The sequence below is a fragment of the Centropristis striata genome, chromosome 5 (genome assembly GCF_030273125.1).
Source record: "Centropristis striata isolate RG_2023a ecotype Rhode Island chromosome 5, C.striata_1.0, whole genome shotgun sequence".
NCBI classification, from domain to species: domain Eukaryota; kingdom Metazoa; phylum Chordata; class Actinopteri; order Perciformes; family Serranidae; genus Centropristis; species Centropristis striata.
In genome coordinates this window covers 21,366,345-21,387,278 of record NC_081521.1, presented here as the reverse complement: position 1 = coordinate 21,387,278, position 20,934 = coordinate 21,366,345, and the positions used below count along the sequence as shown (strand labels likewise).

The 20,934-nt window shown below is 39.2% G+C and overlaps 1 protein-coding gene across 8 annotated transcripts; it reads right to left on the bottom strand.

The window, feature by feature from the left end:
• Window positions 1-1,633: 1,633 nt before the first annotated feature.
• csde1 (cold shock domain containing E1, RNA-binding) lies at window positions 1,634-20,506 on the bottom strand. Of its 8 annotated transcripts, none has more exons than XM_059332661.1 (21): window positions 20,348-20,506; window positions 17,036-17,709; window positions 15,560-15,813; window positions 13,337-13,535; window positions 13,009-13,175; window positions 11,619-11,705; window positions 10,646-10,794; window positions 10,483-10,564; window positions 9,914-10,042; window positions 9,705-9,830; window positions 9,129-9,344; window positions 8,787-8,957; window positions 8,540-8,701; window positions 6,906-7,013; window positions 6,063-6,241; window positions 5,836-5,948; window positions 5,609-5,728; window positions 5,341-5,519; window positions 5,020-5,183; window positions 3,747-3,879; window positions 1,634-3,151 (listed from the first exon to the last, which is right to left on the bottom strand). In XM_059332661.1, exons 3-21 carry the CDS (start codon window positions 15,683-15,685, stop codon window positions 3,104-3,106), a joined length of 2,658 nt encoding a protein of 885 aa, XP_059188644.1. In that variant the 5' UTR covers window positions 15,686-15,813; window positions 17,036-17,709; window positions 20,348-20,506; the 3' UTR covers window positions 1,634-3,103. The 8 variants fall into 8 exon arrangements, with proteins under 8 accessions (XP_059188644.1, XP_059188645.1, XP_059188646.1 ...); XM_059332662.1 differs by having other exon boundaries at window positions 8,817-8,957; XM_059332663.1 differs by having other exon boundaries at window positions 10,646-10,743.
• Window positions 20,507-20,934: the final 428 nt, after the last annotated feature.

Sequence of the window (20,934 nt, the reverse complement as noted above, 5' to 3'; positions counted from 1 at the left end):
GAAATGAATGGAGTTGTGATGCTGAAACAATGTGCTGTGGATGCAAGCAAAGAATTAGTCCTGAAGAAATTATAGATGCATTTACTGTTCTCTGTAACAAAAAAGTAAATAAAAAAATGACTGCACACCTCAGGAGAGCTGGTGTAAGTCTTCATTTCATTTTGGTACTGGTCTAAAAGCTTTCATTAAGTCTTATCTCTGATGAATTTGTAAATTCTATCATCTACTGAGAGTCCTTAAAGTCTGGGTACAGTGAACATCAGATATTTGTACGAAAAATATAATAAACAACTTACAAAATAATTGAAAACGTAAAAAAAAACTTGAAAACTATATATGACTGAATTATGGAATTAGACCATAAAACCATTTTCTCAAAGCAGAGAAAACAGCTTTTATTTATTTATTTTACAATTTCAAAACCTACATTTTTACACTTGCAGTAATTTTCTTAATTAAAATTTGGCTAGGTGTTTAATAACACGTTTGTCGGTGGTGTGGAAAACTTAGATCACATATATATTTCTGCTTTACCTGGACATTAAAGGGGAATTACGCTTTTAAAATTCAAGTTATTTTTATTGTCTAAGGCAGTCCAAAAAATATTAAACATGGGACAGCTCTCCCAAATCCAAAAACTAGAGTGATACAACTCAATTTGTGTCATCAAGCATAAAGTATGGACTTGCTCTTTAAAAAATTAAAAATGGTTAAGATATTATAGACTCTGACACTGGTTTGGGTAGATTTTTAGTTTCAGATGAGACGACAACAGAATAAAGCACATATGGGTAAAAAAAAAGAAAAAATCTGGCTGCACCTAATTAGTCTCCCATTCATTCTAATGCCCACATCATACTATTTAGAATTACCAAAAATTTAGCATGTCAGTGGTGGGATGTAACTAAGTACATTTACTCAAGTACTGTACTTTAACTTTGGTAGTTTTGAATGCTAGAACTTTTACTTGAGATTTTAATTTTTCCCCCCTACATCTGACCTAATTTTTTATATCAAAGACTTAATTGATTTTTTAAATACTTAAACCTTTATATGCCAGGTGTCTGTCATGACGCCACCATTTTTATAGACCTGGCTGCAATCGCAGCTGTGTAAATAACTTTTGTTGAGTTTGTCATGTCTCTCTAGATGGCTGCATCTTTGATGTGATTCAAGATGATACATTTTTATTTATTTATTTGAAGCAGTACATGCTTGTGTGTATAAATCTCAAATTTCTCAAGTGGTCAAAACGTCACCATCTAGTGGAGTAGTAAAAATGATAAATTCCAAGGCTAAAGCCCAGACTGACACCAAGATTAAAATGCATGCATTATGCTTTACCGTAAGTGAGATCAAAAACTGCATTTTGAACGGGTTTCAATGGCTCATTTTACGTGCTCAATGTGTAACTATTGGAGCTGAGCTGGAAATAACAAGATCGAATAAAAATACACAATCTTGCCAAAATGCATGCCAAATGCATGAACACAGCCAAAACTATTAACAAATGAAGAATGAGAAGCACGTAAAATGCCCTGAGGGTTAAACCAGTCATAAATACAAGCGGACTTTCTCTGGGAAAAAAAAAAAAAAAAAAAAAAAAAAGAAAAAAGACAGAAAAAACAGCTCATGATTTTCATAAAACTTTAATTCAATTGTTTCATTCAAGACCATTAACAAAAGTACATGAGAACCTCTGTTTGTGGTTCAACTGAAACCCGGTGATCTCCAAAGTTGAAATTAATTTAGACTGTAATTAATGTGCAGAGGCACAACAGCTCGCCCACCATGTCTCCAAGCGCACAGTAACTGGTATCCTGATTCTTAATGCTTTTTTTTCTCTTTTTTTTTTTTTTTTAAACTGAATTTCTAATACTTTTCTCCTTTAAGTTAAATTTGTTTTGTTATATCTGAAGTTTCAATGAACTTTCACTAAGCAAAAAAGCACACATTACATACAGTATAGTTCAACCCACAGGTTTGGGATGCATATCAGTATTATTTCTACTAGAAAAGAAAGCCACCCTAAGATTGTTCTCAATGTTTTGGCGGTTGGCTGGGAACAGAGGATACATCTAATTTCTTATTTTCTTTTTTTTTTTCCATTTTGCTTGTAGTTTTTAGGCACCTTATTCTTACTTAATTCAATATTAGCAGATTGAGTTTCAATGGAAAAAAGCAAAAATATGTGCAAGAAGAAAAAAAAAAAAACATAGTATAAAAGAACCGCAGATATAAGATGCCACAAGGAATTCTGCACCTGGGAAAAAATTGCTTAAGTGGAGCATGTGAATACCAAAAAGGTATCTAAAGGCTCCAGATTGGTAAAAGTAAATCCCATCAGATTAACTACTTTGACATTCACATACATCACACATACACACACACCATGCTTTCACCTCAGCTCTTCAATAAAGCGTTTTAAAAACTGCTCAAAAAACCGAGCAGAGAAGAATCCTCAGTTTAAGCTCGCACATGAGATATATGATCCTCCTTATGGAGGGAACTTTGCTTTGCTTTATGCGTCTTTTAGGAAAGCATACAGTAGTGGAAACTCGACAATGAAACCATTTTTAGTTTCCAGGGGTAAAGGAGCAAAAATATGAGAAAAAACATGGAGCAGATGCTCAAAAGACATGCCAACAGTCACACTCATTCACCCAGGCAAAACACTGGACAGATTACAGGTGCAGAATTCCAGACAAAGCAGATTCAAACAATAGGGACATAGACAGCCACACAGTCGTCACTCTGATTTAGAGGGACAAGACCCTCAGAAACAAATACCTCCGTTACACACTATAATCACTTCTAGGATACATCACACACGCACACACACGCACTCAGAGACCCCATGTACACTGCAGTGTGGAACTCTGTATCAAGTACATCATACATGGGAGGCAGGGAATGAGAAAAGTTCCCTCGCAGGTTATCGATGGGGACGAAGATTACACATGCCGATTATTGTATGTGTGCGTATGTTTTGTGTATGAGTTTGTGTGTACAAGCATGTGTCAAATCAAATTCCCTTATCCCCTGTTGTTGCCCTTTGGGACAGCATCCCACCAACACCAAACAGGGTTGGGCTCTGTATTGCTCAGTCAATGACACCGGGCTGGCGAGTCTTGCGCTCCACATTGAAGCCCTGCATTAAAAAAAAAAAAAAAAAAAAAAAAAAAAGGTGTAATTAATGTTGTAGCTTACATAGATGCAAAACAAGTATTTCAATAAGGATTAACTTTACTTTTCCCACTTGTGCTTCTCTGGCACAAGTGGGAAAAGTATTGAGAATATACAGTGCTCAAATAAATAAAGGGAACACAAAAAATAACACATCCTGGATCTGAAGGAATGAAATGTTAATACTTTGTTTTTACATAGTTGAATGTGCTGACAACAAAATCACACAAAAATTATCAATGGAAATCAAATTTATTAATCCATGGAGGTCTGGATTTGGAGTCACTATTTTAGTAGAAAAACACACTCCACTCCTTTATTGGGGGTGTCTTGCTAATTGCCTAAAATTTTCACCTGTTGTCTATTCCATTTGCACAACAGCATGTGAAATTGATTGTCAATCAGTGTTGCTTCTTAAGTGGACAGTTTGATTTCACAGTGTGATTGACTTGGAGTTACATTGTGTTGTTTAAGTGTTCCCTTTATTTTTTTGAGCAGTGTATATCTATCACGTCAAGGCTAGGAGCTACATTAATAGCACAGACAAAATGTGGCGATACCTTTGAATTGTCAGGACCGCGGGGCTGTCTTACAATCACCAGACGGGGAGCACTGGCATCGTCGAGGGTGATGCTCTTCAATCTGTTTACCAGACGATCTGGACGTGGAGTCGCCACTGGTTTAGGCCCCTCGCTGTAACATCGGGTACATAAATGAGCATTTAAGATCAACACAGAGCAGACTATTTCAGCATACAACTTGAAAATGTTACTATACTATATATCTGACAGTCCTTGAATAATATGCGAAAGGCGCGACAGCAAGAGTACCAAAAATAGTGATATTTAATCAAAATCACTTTACATGTCTTACTTAAAATAAACCAATTGCACTGACTATAACATGTAAAAAACTGTGCTCCAGTGCGACTTGGACACCATGATTGACTTGACTGAGAACAAGTCATGTGACAAAAGTTCAATATAACTTGGCCTGAGCTGCAGGCTGTTTTCAAAAAGCAGCAGTGTTGTCCATTTTGCAATCCCAAATGGACACGTTTTCCGTCGCGCTTACTGAAGCTGTCTGTCTGCATAGAAAGACGTCTAAATCACACAAACATTCTGCTGTATGTGTGTTTTGAACTTATTTACCGCATGTTAATTATTCAATCAAGGCTCCTGGTGTTTCTCTGCAGGAGCTGAGAGGCAGCGGCTGGTTGAACTGCCTTCAGCAGGCTGACTGACAGCAGAAATGTATTGAAATTAATGATTTGCTTAATAGTTTTCATGTCGGCATCTCAGAAGGAAATCAACAATGTATACATTGATTATATTTCTCAATATAATTAATATAATATTTCTATTCCCACTGTTGCAAGCGAGGGGAATCTGCGTGAAGTGAAACAGAAACACAGGCTGAGTGGCAGCGTTCATCAATGAACGTAGATGTGGTTAATTAAATCACACAAATATCCGGCAATGTGATTTTAACTTTATTCAGCTGTATTTGCAAAAAACGATTCACTAAGTCTGATAAAAATAGACTCTGCGAGTAAAAAAAACTCTGGGGGTCTCCATGAGACGCACGTCGACACATTTAATAGACTGTAATCCTATTTGATCTGTGAGACGCCCGTACAAAACGCTTCTAAAAACGCGTCCAGTGGGGATTGCCAGTTAGGCGCAGCACCTAAGTCAACTGAATAAAACATCATTGTGATTTATTCCTAATCTGTTTGAGCTTTTACAAACTTTTAAGACTTGAATATTGCTTTGAGTAAAATGTGACAGGAGCAAACAAACTGAAGTGTAAACCAGGTTCTGAAGTCCTTACCTGACTCTGCGTACATTGCAGGCACTACATTTTCCTGTGCGTTGATTGAGGACAACCGAGAACTCCACCTCATCCCCGGTCTGAAGCTCTAGGCCATCTTGCACTTCTTTAACATGGAAGAACAGCTTCTTGCTCTCACCAACTTCATATGTGATGAAGCCAAACTGGAGGAGATAAAACACAACTTCAAAATCACGCCATTGAAAGTCATTCACTGCAGCATAACCTGTCCTACAGCAACAGTCACTTTAACACTGAGGTTTCTGATAAATGTGTTGCAATGAGCACCAATGAAAGTGAAAACCAAGAACTGAACCCTACCTGGTCTTTGACACACTCCACCATGGCTCGACGCTGAGGGACCACATTACAGGCCATCTTCTTTCCAGTTTGGGAAATTGTGCAAACCTGGAACTTCACAATTTCTCCTTTCTGCAGACAATCGGCTTTGTTCGACATACCCATGATTCCAAAGGCATAATTCTGGCCTTTAGTTGCACCTGGAACAAATCAAGAACGCAGAAGGTGTGAGATCATCTTCCTAACCAAAAACTGGACTTTAAATGTCCCATCATAACTTGACACCGACCTTCCTCTGTGATTTCAATAAGCCCTTGGTATTCTGTCTGGGAGGGGTCCACACTGCGCAAGGGACGGATGACTTTCCCCATCATCACTGTCGCACCAACATCCTCACAAATGCCATTCACTAAAAGTGGAGAAACCGTAGTTTTCACACACTTTATTGGTAGGCAGCCCCACCTACACTAAAATGCTACATCAACATATTATACATTGGAATTAAATGGTTCATACCTGCAGCCACTTTGGTAACCTTTTCAGCACTGACTTTGTTTCCTTTTCCCTTAGAGAGGGTGTACTCCACTGTGTCACCCAGCTCCAAGTTATCCAAGTCTCCACACATTTCACTGAGGAGAAAACAGATATACACTGAGATGTGTATTTTAATTGACAGATCTTTGGATGCTATTAACAGGAATGAGTTATAGCAACCAACTCATTCAAAAGTATTCAACCTTTACCTGTAGTGAAAGAAAATCTCCTGGTCATGATTTGCTGTCTCAATGAAGCCAAAGTTGTCTTTCAGTGTGGCAACAAATCCAAGCAGTCTCTTTGCATTGGATATATTACGGTTGAGGACTCTAATGGAGACGGCGCTCTGCTGGCCAGTCCGCTTCACCTCGTTGATGGAGAACTCCACCTAGAGGTCAAACATTAATAAGTCACAATGAGAAGCAAACACTTAAAATCTGAACAATATAAATCCCCACCGCAAAACACAGACAAAAGTTGGGTAAATATTAGCAGCTCTTGTCTCCCATAGAAGCGGGCCTTATGTTGCCCACGTCTCCAGCAGTGTCTCAAATGGTTGATTTCATTATCAGGATCAACATATGTTTTTTTGGGGTCCATTACGATACTTATTATTAGTAATAAAAAAAAGTGTATTTTAAAAATGGTATTTACAACAGATACATTTTCCGTAAAAATAGTAGTTTTAGTGGCAAAATTTACAATTACAGAACTTAATTTAAATGCCTTTAAACATATGTTTAATTGAATGCTGCAGAATAGAACTTTTACTGCACTTTGAGACCTTTACATAAAGATCCTATACAGGACATCGAGCCAGACTACAGACAAAGAGAAACCTGCCAAAGTAGTGCATTTTAAATTATTACACCTGCAATTTAATTTAAGAGGTAAATAAATAAAAAATATTTATTTATTCGCTGCGATATTCAGCATTGTTACATAATTCATTACTCCAATGTGCAACACCTTTCAATAAGAAGTTTGCTTTTTAAAATTTCTCTATTTAATCTCGATCAAAATGACTGAGTGAAGTGTCTTTCAGTAGATACCTTGTCTCCGACCTGCGGGTATCCCCCTCCCTCTAGGTCCTTGTTATGGTATGGCACGGTGAGCTTCACTCCGCAGTCTTCATATGCAATCACTCCTTCCTCAGCTTCCTACAGAGATAAATAAATCCGCAATGAATCACATTCTTACCATCATGAGCTTCACCAATGCTTGATCCAGCCGAGGCTGAGAGTGTCATCAATGCTACGCCCGTTTCTTAACAAAACGGGTGTAAGCTACCAATGTCTCAAATTATTCAATCGGATGATTTAAGAGTATGTAGTGTATTAGAAGATGGTGTGCAGATAACCTGCAAAGTGTGTGCAATGTATTATTCTGTAGCAGCCTAGTTGGTTAGTGTTAGCCTCAGCCTAGTCTACTGTGCCAGCTCTGAATTACAGCATACTATGAAGCAAGGTTGTCATGATACCAGAATTGAAAACGTGAATACAACACTATTAGCAGTATTATGTGCAGCCTTGGGTTTATTATCTGATTGCGGATATGTTTTTTATAGTTTGGGTTCTTTGATACAGTTGAATATCTAATTAAAGGAACTCTTGTGGTTTTAAACATGTGGTATCGGAAAGGTATCCATGTATCAATACCTCTGACAACTTTGCAATACTGATGAGGAAATAATGCAGCCCTTCATATTCACGTAATTTATTCTCCACTCAGTTATTCACAGTAATTGCCTGAACCAATCACAGCATGCAACTGACTGGCATTATCATGTTAAACCATGAGACTACAAATTCAGCTTGCCAGGCTGCTTGATCACAGAAAATGAGCAGACTATTTTATGCTTCTTAATCTGTTGTTTTTTTTTGGGTTCTGGCTGCAACTATGATCACTTCAAGAGCAAAAATATTTATCAACCGTCTTAATTTGAAGCACCAAAAATGTGAGCACAGAGTAAAGGATTAAATCAAGGTGCTGCTTACATCATTTAGAAAGGACCAAATGCAATATGTTACTGAATAATCACATATGACTTGTTTCATAACCATACTAGAAATTGGGACTAGCGTTTTATTAATTGTGCAGCCCTACACTGAATAAGTTCAACATTCAACAGTTTGAGTGCAGGTTTCTAAGGGTTAATTGGTGATCAAACACCATGCTGTCAACTAAAGAGGTAAAGGATCTGTGGGCGAGAAGCCTACAAAAGACCAACCTTTTCTACAACTTTAGCCTTGAAAAATGAGAAAGAGATACCTTTTAGACAAAGCGTGTCAATATCACACTTGTGAATGCAGTATTCTTACACTGCATAACTTTTCAGATTTAAGACTGTTCATATAAAAAAGGTTTAGGAATCAAATGTTAGTGAAATGCATAGATTATAAGTCTGCTAGAATACACATCTTTATCAATCATTTGTGAGAATTTATTCTTGTGGCTTCATGCACAACGTCTCAGTCCTACCTTGTCCTTTTTCTAACCAACAAGGAGCAAGAACAGGAAGTCGTCATTGGACAAGAAAGCAAAGAGGAAAATTAGAACTAAAACAGAAATTGGGAAGAGGGGTTTCTGTGATGTGGGTTGGGATGGACTATAAGACTACCGTTTTTAATGTATTGGGTGTATTTTCATGTACAATGAAATGTGTCATAACCATCCACTATTGTACCTTTTCCTTGCCCTTGGTGGGACTGGCATTCTTGTTTGCTGCCACAACTTCCTTCTCAATCACACCCATAAAGCGCTGCTCAGACTGGGTATGGAAGGACACGGTGCCCTTAGGCAGCTTCTTGATGCGCACTGCATGGTTCCTCTGGGCTGACAGCATATCCTGGTAGCAACAGAACATTTACTTTAGCTTGTCATTATCAAATGATTAAAATGTGCCAGATTAAGTAGTAAGACAAAATACATACTTTTGTATAAAGCTTATAAACAGGACCTACAGGCACAACAGTGAACTCCACTTCATCTGAGATGTGCAGTTGGCTTTCCTCCAGGACTTCACTGAAATGGAAGAACATCCTGGCATCCCGATCCACACACTTAATGAAGCCAAAGCCGTCCCGTATAGCCGCAATCACACCCTAGAAGAATATTGGATGGCACAAAGTTAGTCTGTTCAGTTCAAAGAAGCTGAACGTCCCTTCCAATCAGTTGTTGTTTTTTTTTCCCCATCTCTTCAATGATGCAATACATAAATCAAATAAAAATTGCTACTTCTCAAAATATAAAATGCGTTCTTATGTGATCCCCACCATTTCACGAGTCTCCTTGGTGAAGTCGAAGGTATCTGGCAGGATGTCGATGTTGGTAGCCCTCTCTAGCTTGTCTCGACGGTCGGTGGAGATGTTGAACTGTATGTGGTCTCCCTCCAAAAGGGTCACCTTGGACTTGGTGTCCTTCTCGCCAAATGGCAGTTCCTTGTCAGTGAAACCAATCCGAGAACTGATACGGCCTGGTAGAGGGTCATTCTGTGGACACAAAAAGGAAAGATTTGTCAAAGTTGTAATTAGAGCTCTACCAACAGTTTGAAGCTTATTTCATAACACTGACTATCAAATTCTTAAAAAAAAACAAGTCAAAAACTTTTCCATAATCCGCTGCATGATTCATTCATATTTTTTTGCATTTAGCCTTTCATAAACAACATTTTTACTGCACTCAAGAAACTGCTCTCGTGCTAGCTGCACTCAAAGTGAGGCACTAATAATTGATGAGTTGTTAATGAAACAAATTTAACCCAATTAATCACTTTACAAAATACATTTTAAAAATCTCTCAAAACATCTTCTATTTGAGCAGAGTGATGACCACACTTGTAATCTACTTGCCTGGTTTTTGGTGGGAACCTTGGGAATGACCTTGACAACAGTGCCTTCAAACTGCTCAATGCTGATATCCTCAAAGATGACTGTTCCTTGGGGGAGCAGCCTCACATCTGTGGCTACCTCTTTACCCTATGACCACAAGAACAAAAGTTAGTCAAGTTCAAACATTATGCTGGCATTTCTGGAAGGTGGAGTCAAACCTCAACACCTACATTTCTATCTTTGATGGTGAATTCGACATCATCTCCAGCCTGCAGAGCCTCCAGATCACCCTTGAACTCACTGTAGTGGAAGAAGATCTCTTTCACCACATCAGCCCTCTCAATGAATCCAAATGCCTCCTGAAAAACAACACATGGTTTAACATAACAGGTACCACTCCCTACGACTGAAGTAGGAGGTTCGGTCTGAAACAGCTTTTTTTCTGGACTAAAGAAAGGAGGACTGGAAAATGTTTAGACTAAAGTTATTCTCATTAAATAATTACATTTGTGTATATATGTAATGATTATATTCATCTGTAGGGTGAAAATCATGGTATGATAGATATAATAATTAACATTTAGATACGACACTGGGCTACCCAAGATTGTATCTAAAGTAAATCTGTTTATTACAACCCTGCCCCTGTTACAAACAATCCTGACAGGAAAGTGTACAATTAGTTTTTTTTCTGTTGATAGTGCATTTAGTTTTGTGTGTTTGTGATTAAAAGATAACTTTACTTTCTCTAATCTGCGCGATAGGACAGTAATGATGCAATGATATTAGTGGCTCTTACCTTGGTAGCACACACCACACCCTGGCACCTCATTTGCTTTTTCTTTACAAGTTGAATATTACGAGCGCTGACTGCACCAGTACTGAAACACAAGAGATGAAATATAAATACAATGGCAAGCTAGGAATCATTAAGACAATACTGACATGGTGCAACGACTTACTGCTTGTTGGTTTCCATGTAAAAGCTGACTTTGTCGCCTGTGTCGAGGTGTATATTTCCTTCCACATCATCAGGAGTGTAGGTAAGGTAGAACACTTCCTGTGGAACGTCACAACAGCTTAAGTTGTTGATTTTTGAAGGGTTAGAGACCTATTAACCACATTCAAGAAACAGAACTGGTAACGACATCATGGTGCATGGAATTCAAGGTAGTGGCAGCCATGATGCATGACAAGCGCCTTTGTTTACATTTATTTATTTTCAAGCATGAACACACAAAACAAATCAGAAAAAGAAAACCTGAAATGAAACATGATCCATTAATTAGTAAAATGGTTCTGGTATAAAGGATGATAGTTCTGGGATGGATGCTAACATGTTTAAATTAAGGCCGTCAATCGATTAAAATAAACATTTGATCGAGATTAATCACGATTGTTCATAGTTAACTCGCGATTAATCACTCATATTTTATCTGTTCTAAATGTACTTTAACGGGATATTTTTCAAGTTTTTATTACTCTTATCAACATGGGAGTGGACACATATGCTTGCTTTATGCAAATGCATGTTTATTATTATTACAACAATCCAAAAGACTGACAAATACTGTCCAGGATAACTTCAAATGTACTGCTCAAAAAATGTGTGCGTGTAAACTTGTGTTGCATAAGGCAACTAAAAAGTGATGAAAGTGATGAAGAATGAATAAAACATACACAACAAAGGAAATGGCTATGTACTGTGGATACTATACTACAATTAATCAGTCGCATGCTGTGCCTGGAATGAACACATTCATTATCAATCATAACGTCTACGCAGATGCTAGCAGGCATATAGCAAAACCCAGCCAAGAATTAAACTACTGAATGCGGTCTGTCCAAAATCCCTAAGTGTAGTAGATGAACTTAGAATTGCATTGACGGCTGGCATTTTATTGATCAAAAGGTGCTGCAGTCCATGCCACTTACCCCATTTCTTTCATAACAAACGCTGCCAGTGGGCACCTGACCGGGAGCAGACTTTCCATCCAAGTGCACTGGGATTGATGAGACAACCTGCGGAAAAGGTGGAAATGACACGATGGAGGCCGTTAGCACACTGCTTTGCTGATTGCATTTCAACATCCACTGTACAGAATAATACACAAATAATTAGGGCTGGGCGACATATCGATATAAAAATAAAAGATACATTTTAAATGGGATATGAAATTAGATCATATTGCATATATTTATATAGTTTCATTTTTTTTCTTTTATATATAAATGCTGCCCTTACTAGGGTTTGTCACATTTAGTGCTTTTCTAATGTTTGTTATTCTTTTCTCATATAAATATATTTTAGAAAAAGATTGGCTTATTTTATTTCATAGGCTATTTTTATTGAAGATATTTTTTTATTTAAATGTGCACTTTATGGAGCTTTGATTTTTTTTTTTGTTAAAAAGGTACTCCTGTTATACAGTATTTATGTTCACTTAAAAAGTTTCAATAAAACTACTTGTGACATGTCATATTTGGCTTTGACTGAACATTCGCTCTCACTTTGCAATAAAAATATTGTGATATATATTGTACATCAATATTCAGCCTAAATATATCAGGCAATTACTTTTGGTCCATATCGCCCAGCCCTACAAAAAATACACAAAGCCCGAATTAAATATTTCTGGACATGTAATGGATGAAATGGGTGATTTTGCAAATGTCACAGTAACAAGTATATCAAGTCTCTTAAATGCAGTGCTCAAGGTTAGTGTAATGGCAATAAGAATGATTGTGCTTCCAAATTAAATCTGTACACTCTGCCAGGTCTCCCAATGGCATCTAGCATGTTGATAAACTTATTTAACAATACAGTGAATCAATCAATGCATCTACATGCAGAGCACAATGTGACTCCACACATATGTACTATGTGTATACATTACAAGACAAGTGGCACCACTTGTGTTATTAAATGTACATCAACAATGAGCCAAGCATCAAAGTCTAGAGTCATTGATAGACCTGTACCAGGTTTGTTTTAGTTTGGGAGACTGACCAACTGTGCTATACTAGCTGCTGTGAGCATCCACAAAGACATCAATACACCCAGGGGGCAATTACATCAATCCCTTGGCCATATTTGTTCTATGGACATTCAGCACCTTAGCAAGCATGCATGTCAGCACAACAAGCCAATCTAAAATTCAAATATATTCCAAATCTGGATGGGAGTCAAAATCAAATTGATGGGGGATCAAATTCAACACTTTACTTACAAAAACATCCCCTTGCCCAAAAAACACAATGGGCCATATAGATGTTACACTGACAGACAACGACAGAACCGAAAATAAAAATGGTGTTCCTTAACTGGATGAATATAACCATGCAGCACAGTAAAGGGATAGGCGTGCAGGTCTGGCCCCACCTGGCCCGAGATGCGCTCCTCTGGCAGCACCTCTGGCTTTATCTTAAGCAGCTTCACTGCTATGGGCTTGCCAGTGCGCCTGTCAGAGGATACCTCAAACTCTACATCATCTGAGGAAAGACAAGCAGGAGAAAAAACAAAACACTTAGCACATCTGAAAAGATACAGGGGCAACTTAAGTTTCAGTAATTTAACTCGTATTTTCTTTCCAGCAAGATAAGTTCTGGAGGTTAAGTATTTATGAGTGCTACACAGGTCCAAGGCCACTCACCTCCTATTTTAAGCTCCTGCAGGTTGCCATTGTACTGGGAGCAGTGGAAGAAGAGACGAGCCTGGCGTTCAGAGCACTGGATGAACCCGTAAGAGGTCAGGAGCTTCTCCACTACGCCAGTCTCTCTAATGCCAGGCCCTGTGCCGTTGGCGTATGCAGTGTGTCCATTGTTATGGAGCATGCCCGGGTCAAAACTCATCTGGGGGAAGAGGAGAAGAGAGTATTTAAATGCATCCAGTAGTGAATCAACATTAGGCAGCCAAAATAAAGTGGGTCACAGTTTAATGCAGTGTTTGATGTCAACCTTAAAAACAAAAAAACACTTCAAAACATGCAGGTACAGCAAACTTCAGGAAGAAGTGGGGAGGAGGGGGGAAGCAAAAGTAAAGCTACATCAGAGTCTTCTGGGGCTATCCTGCCATCAACAGTGGGGGACAGATGTTGATAATACTTAGAACTTCAAGATAGTTTATACTATTAATATGAAAAAATGATAAAGACAAATAACATTGTATGGCGCTTCCTAGTTTTCTTACATGCAGTTTGTCAAGTAATTTTAGTACCTAATCCCCTAAGCACTGACAAAACTTCATGCAATTCTGTTTAATAAAACATTAAAACAATTGTTCAACTCCATCTACCAACCATTAGTGATTATACCGTCAACAGCAATAAAATCTCACTTTTCAAAATCTGCCACTACACCCTTGTTAAACTCGCAACTACAAACCATGCCATTAGCAAAAAGTCACATGACACAACAGCAGCTCAGAGCTGTTCAAGTCAGCGTGGGCACCAGCGAACATGCCCTCTTACTGATCTCTGATATAGGGGAGTCCGCTTGTGTTTTTTACTTCCTGGGTGGGGGTGGCAAGAGACAGAAGAGGAGCGGGGGATAGGCATGGGACCAGTGGAGGTGGACGGGGCAGAGCCAGTGTTTCGAGCCACTGGAGGTTCAGAGGAGCCTCTTTCCATTTCTGACACTGGGGTTAGGACTTGGATATGCTGTTGGGAGGAGGCAACCGCTTTGAAAAAAGGAACAGTCATTGCCTTTTTTTTCCTCTTCAAATTACCCTTTTCATAATATTACACGTAGTAGAATTATTGCGCAAAAACAGTTATCTGGCAATAAAATATTGCATAATCTAATATATATACGACCATGCAACAATTTGTCTCAACATGTATACATTTCGCGATATTCCAGCATTATACTACATGTTGTATTCAGAACATTTCTCTAGTGCAATTTGATTAGTATCATAGCTCATCATAACCACCAATACTCAAACCCTGACACCATCATACCAAACAATAAGGTCACAAGGCCACTCTGTAACAACCATGACAGTCTCAGATTACAGCATCAATCAACAGCACTAATCAGTGGTTGAAAACACTTGTGTATCCGAACAGGATGGCTCTACAGAGAAGACAAACTAAACTGAAAAGATTAACCAACCTTGTTGCACCGTTAAGGTGAAGTGGAGTTTAAGTGCAGTGTCACAAAGGTTGCTTAAGGTCGAGTAAAATAAAACTACTGAAGATGGACAATCAGAAAATGCAAATGACAGGTAAACTAGCAGTGCGTCTACAGTGGACAGAGTTGGTGATGGGTTATGGGTTATGAGAGGGGTCCCAGAGCAGCCTCTTCTGCTAGGCCCTGTACTGCACTACTATAATGCGCTAGAAAAGAGAAAAGTGGTATTTTACCATTTAACGTTCTTTGACGCAGGGCATCAAAGACCTGAGTACACGTGGCGTATGCCTGAGCATTTGGTTTGGTTGCCTATGCAGTGATTACTCTCAAACATCCATGTTAAAAAGGTTTTGGTCTCAAATAACAAAAAACCTTAGTTCAATGCTGATGGGTGCGTATCTTAAATATGACCCAGATAATTCATCTCAATTTTTAACTACATACAGAGACCAGCTGTTATGTAGTTCAGCAAGACTTAATGTTTTGATGCATTATGACGCAAAGAAAAAATAAGGATGAAAGTAAAAATCCTCTTCAGGACTTAAAAGCGACAAATGTTTAGCCTAATCAGTAGAACACCCCTCACCCTGCAACAATATAACTGAGTAGAGGCTAGTCTCGGGAGCCCGGAAAAGGATGAAAGAAGTTAGGCCATTCACAGCAGAAAGATGCAGGGCAAGGTGGGTGGATGGGTGTTCAATGGGGTGGGGCACGTAAAAAAGAGGTGGGAAGGTGGAACTTACGGATCGGCCATATGGCGACAGGCTGAGTCCGACAGGGGAGGTGCTGCTCAGGTCAGCGCTAACAAACGCGGTGGGTGGCGACGCAGGCAAGGTAAACTCAACAAAGCCTTTCCAGGGGCTGCCCATATTTTCCCATAAACTCGGACCAAACTTGCTTGAGCACTTGCTGAACTTGATTACTTGTTTTGATTTTTTTTGCTTGACTGTTAAGTTCTATTTTTTATGTAACCACCCAATGATACACCGCTGGATGTCTGCAAGGGTGAAGAGAGGAACAAACATAACGGGTAAGGCAGATAGGTCAGCCAGTGTGCCAAGTGTCACAAACAAAAGGAAAATAGCTGTGGGCTTTTATCCCCCAGGGAGGGTTGAAAAGGCAAAAACCAGGGAAGGATATGACTTTAAAACGACAGAATAGGAATAAGGTGCGGGCTGGGTGTGGGAAGGCAATCAAATAATTTAACTCAATTGAATAACCAGTTTAACTGTTTGGAAGTGGTGGCGGTTCAGTTCGGCTGGCTTATGTTTTAACAAGACTTATCTTTAGTAAATGGCAACGTAGAGGTCACTGGCATGATAGAAACAAACTGTCAACTCAGTATCACTTTTCACACTCATAACAAATTTTGAATGCGTAATCATATGCAAAGAGGAATCAATGTACGAGGTTAAATTCAAACCAAGCACTGCAGCAGCTACTTTTACTCATATTTCCATATCTGTGGTTGAAGGTGTGCTTATCAGTGAAATCAGGGGCACAGTAAAACGTAAATAAATAAAAAAACAGAATGCATCAAATTTAGAATGAGCCCCAAATTTCAACATTAAATAGGTTGTTTTAGGACTGTGTTCAATTGAATGTAGGTCAAAAAGGATCTGTTAATTGTTGAATACTATTTTTTATTTCTGTTTTTTTAAATTCAGTGTCCCAACTTTTTTTGGAATTGAGGTCTAACAGTTACTGAAGATGTTGCCATTTAAAAATGGATTAGGCCACAACTTATATATTTTTGAAAGAAATAGTAGCATGTGTTTGTTTGCTTATACAACATCTGACTTTGACCAAGAGGACAAATGCATGCTTATTTGTATTTAGTGACAAAGAGAAAACAAACTTCTGCATTGCTGCCTTTAAAAACAAACCCCCAAAAAAAAACAAAAAAAAAAAACAGTGCAGCTGGCCAAACTGAATCACAATGAAGTGTGTTACTCAATTCGTGTTTGCACTTCTGTGAATTACAGGAAGACATGTACAAACTGGGAATTGACCAAATACAGTTTCTGAATTCCACCCAACTTCTTGTGTAATTTTTTCAAAATCTGAATTCTTATAACCCCATAGAGGGGAAATATTTTCAGCATATTTGGGGGGAGAAGATCATTCAAAACATGACAAATTAAATCATAAGTGACTAAACAATTAACAAGCACAGTTCTCGTTAACATTATAAAAAGGAACTACCGATCAAGACCCACCTTTATTCGTCGTCTTGAATCTTGGAATTCTCAGGATCTCTGTGACTATGCAGTTCCTGCAGATCTCTTCACGCACACAGTTGAACACACACACACTTGTTACAGGTTCCTGGCACAAGTTCTAGATGGTTGCATAAAGCAAAAAGGGGGAGAAATCTAGCGCAAAAAAAAAGGCAAACGCAGGTGCAACAACACTGCTTAGAAAAAAAAAACAATGAAAACAGTGGGAGGAGTAGAGAGTGGGAAAGATGGGGGGGACTATGGGGGAAATAAAACTAGCAGATAGCAGCCCACTCCACACCCCGGTGGTGAGTCGGTGGTGTGGTGAGGATGAGGAGGGCTAGGAGCAGCGTTGGGACGTGTGCTTTGTCAAAGCTGTTGAGTAGGCACAGACTTCTGGTTTCAGATCAGTTAGTCTTCTCAGAATATGGTTGGGCATAGGATTGCTTGTCTTCTGCGTTTCAATTGGGCTGATGGATGTCTTCTTTGGTCGTTTCAGGATTTGGTTACTTCTTGTGTTTTAAACCCTTGAAGTGATCCGTTTGTTTTTTTCTACGTGTCTTCAGTGTTGCAACTTTGCTTGTTTTGGGAGGTTGATCTTCAGTTTCGTTGTTGTGATCTGAACTTGAAGCAGTTGCGGATGGTACAAAAATTCAGTTCCGTTTCACTTCATACTGTTGGGGAAAAAGCACATTTGGTTAGTTGATGACTTTGGCATCAAATATGAAAAACATAAAAATATGAAAAACATAAGAAAAAAATATTTATTTTAACGCCAGCATATTGGATATAAAACAACAACGATGATGGTGGCTTAAAGTTTTTTTGAGGACACTAGATTCTTTGCCCACAGACTCATAAGTATATAAAAAGGTTTTCCTCAGATGCCTCTGGACACAGCCCACAAGGCCGGGCAGCTGACTAGCAAGCAAGAGCTGTGGATCAACAAGTCTCTGTGCATACCTTCAGTTAAGGCCATGATATTTATGGCACTATTTCTGAGCAGGACTGTCCATTTTGTAATTCAACTCACAACTGTTTGCACACTTGTTGTTCAGTCAATGTGCAGCTAAGGTTTACAAAGCAACTAAGTTGAACTATGTGTGTGAAAATTTAGTTAGACACTGATACCATCAGTATGTTAGTGCAGACTGTTGTTGACCCATATACACTGCTTTGAAAACAAGCTGGGTGAGCCAACCCAGGACACATGATATTATGCTCCGTCTGTGTTGCAATGACTCCCATCCCACGTACTTCCTGGAACATTAAAATATAATGCTGGCATAAAGTGCAAATGGGAACCCCAGCAATAGAGAACAGGTCTTTTGTAAAGGCACTTCCTTGCTATTCATACCTAAATTACTAAATCAGGGTTAATCAACAAGCACTTCTGTTTTTTGTTTACATTCAAGGCTTGTATGAATACTAGACCCACAGGGACTGAAGCTGCACACGCAGTGATAGTACAAACAAAGAAGTCAGTTATCACGCGTTGCATTGGTTAAGTGGGTTAAAGGTAATCAGCAATAAAAGGACCGACCATTCAGTGGAAAGACCTTGAGAGAGATGGGCCTTTCTCTTCCCCTTTTTCAGCTTTAGGTGACGCAGGAAGAGAGGAAAAAACAGTCCACCCACTAAACCACCAGCACCGATTGGCCATTTCAGCACTTTTTAATGAGTATAATACTGCAGTTTATTTCGGTAATCATTAAACAAGGAAGACTACAGAAAGGCTCAGTTACGACCGAGTGACGAATAAAAAATTCTTAGTCTCGCAAGGTTTCACACGACGGTGCTACCCTGGTTTGGGCCCAAACAACAACCGCCCTGACAGTACCAACCATGTGACTTCCTAGCAATCCGCCATCCTCAGCTAGAGCTGCTAATATGGCCTGATCCAACACGTTGCGGCATGCAACGCTATCGAAAACGTCACATCAAGCCTGCTAATGTCCAACACACGTCAAACTCTAAAATATGTGCCTAAACTTTCGAGGATAGGCTCTGTTTCACTGTTTGCTGTTCAAACTAACGAACATCGTAACAGTCATGTATAAATTGCACCATCTTAATGACCTTGTGCAGGCAAACAACCACACATATTAGCATCTCGCTAACGCCGTCAACAGCCGGGCGTTACCGACTTTTACATGTAAATTACTTCACTGCGACATTGTCAAATTAGCTGAAATAGTTAGCACATCTGGCCGTTTTTATTAGTTGGTAGGCATCGCAAGTAATTAGCTTGGGTCTGATCAGAAAGTTGGCGGAAAGTAAGCACACAATCATGTTGTTCTTGTAGACTGAGGGAAGTATACCAAGCTCAACCCAAAGAATCCCAGTTTTAATGTTCTGTGGTCAATTCCAAAATGTATATACTAATTGGTCAATTATTTAAGGCTTGTAAGAAAACCATCGGGTGTCGCGACCAATTCGGCTTATGTGTTTTAAACGAGTGACTGGTGTATTTTAATAAAATAGTGTTTTAAATAACTGGGTCCCACCGAGCACCTCCATCCGACACTTTGTATTCTGGAAGGACTTTGAGGTAACGGACAGAATGAGAGTTGATTGATTTTATTTGACCATTCTTGATATAAAAATATGAAACAGCAACCCGTGCCATACGTCATATAAATGAAAAAAAAAATAGTCAGGGATGATACAATAAAGCCCTAAGGCTTATTTCCATTGTGGTCCCTAGTTGGGAATGGTCGACATGCGACTGACTGCCGACGTAGACTTAATTATTGTGCGGGCCATGTACACTAACAACTGGCAAAAACGACAAAAACGTGGCAGTACCTAACGTTAACCGAGTTCATTATGTAGACACCACAAATAACAGAAAGATGACGTTGTCGGAGCTAACGGCACGAGGACGGGACAACAAAGAAGCCATGACAACCGATCGGAGGCTCGTGTTAAATTCTAATCAGTTGTCGGTTGTGTTTAACGCAGACATTTCTCACAACCGCTGTCTGTTTTTGTAGACGTTTTGGAAATGGAGTTGTTGTAATGTTGTGTAAACGGTTAATATTGTAGCTAGGCCGTTCACAGTGCTAAGTGGCTAATAGCGGCTAAAGTTAGCTAGCATGCTGCCAGACTGCTTGGTCCTTGTGTGTGGTGATTTATGGGGAGGAAAAATACGGCTGCCCCCACCCAGGCCCGAGGTCTGCGTATGACTAACTGCTGGATAAACCGTTCAATTCTGAAGGCTCGTTGGGTAAGAAAGATACATATCTCACTGACACATGTCAAACAAATGTTAAAAATCTTTTATAAAACGGTAAAATTAATAAAACTTACCCCAACAGCTTTCAGCACTGTCACCAGCGCCGCTTGAAGCAGCACGGCACATTACGTAGTGATTAGTGAGGCAACAATCGCGATATTTGACAACGTTAGGACAATCAAAGAGCCTCGGAGGATAGAGTGGTCTCTGCCAGGCAAACGCGGATGACTAACCTCCATAGAGGTCTCGCAATGATCCATGGGGGAGAGGACTACTGGACTACTGAGCTCAACGCGTGTCCCTCATTTAATCCACTGCCATTAACTTTTCTCTCCTGCAGTAGAGTCTCTGAGGCCACACGTTGCAACTTGGGGTTGTGTTCAAGAATAAAACTTTATTTGATGGAAAATCGTCACACTGTTAAAATAATCGCCTAAGTCATTTTTTGTCAAAAATGTTTTTTTTGTTGCCAAAATCATCTCCTCATGACGCCGGCCGCCTATGGTAAAATCGCCTATATCCTCAGTTGATCAGATCATGTGATTTTACCCCTTTAAGATCATCACTTCTTTGACAATTTGCCACATTCATAGGCATCAGATAAGAACCCAGCAAAGAAGAGCTAGAGGGAGATTGTTTAGTTATCAGTTTAGTTTATCAG

Excerpts from the sequence above, each read along its gene's own strand:
- csde1 (XM_059332661.1), bottom strand. The coding sequence starts at position 15,685 with ATGGGCAGCCCCTGGAAAGGCTTTGTTGAGTTTACCTTGCCTGCGTCG. Across the intron at positions 7,014-8,539 it reads CCACCAAGGGCAAGGAAAAG|GAAGCTGAGGAAGGAGTGAT; the intron begins GTACAATAGTGG and ends TTATCTCTGTAG. Across the intron at positions 5,949-6,062 it reads GAGATTTTCTTTCACTACAG|TGAAATGTGTGGAGACTTGG; the intron begins GTAAAGGTTGAA and ends TTTTCTCCTCAG.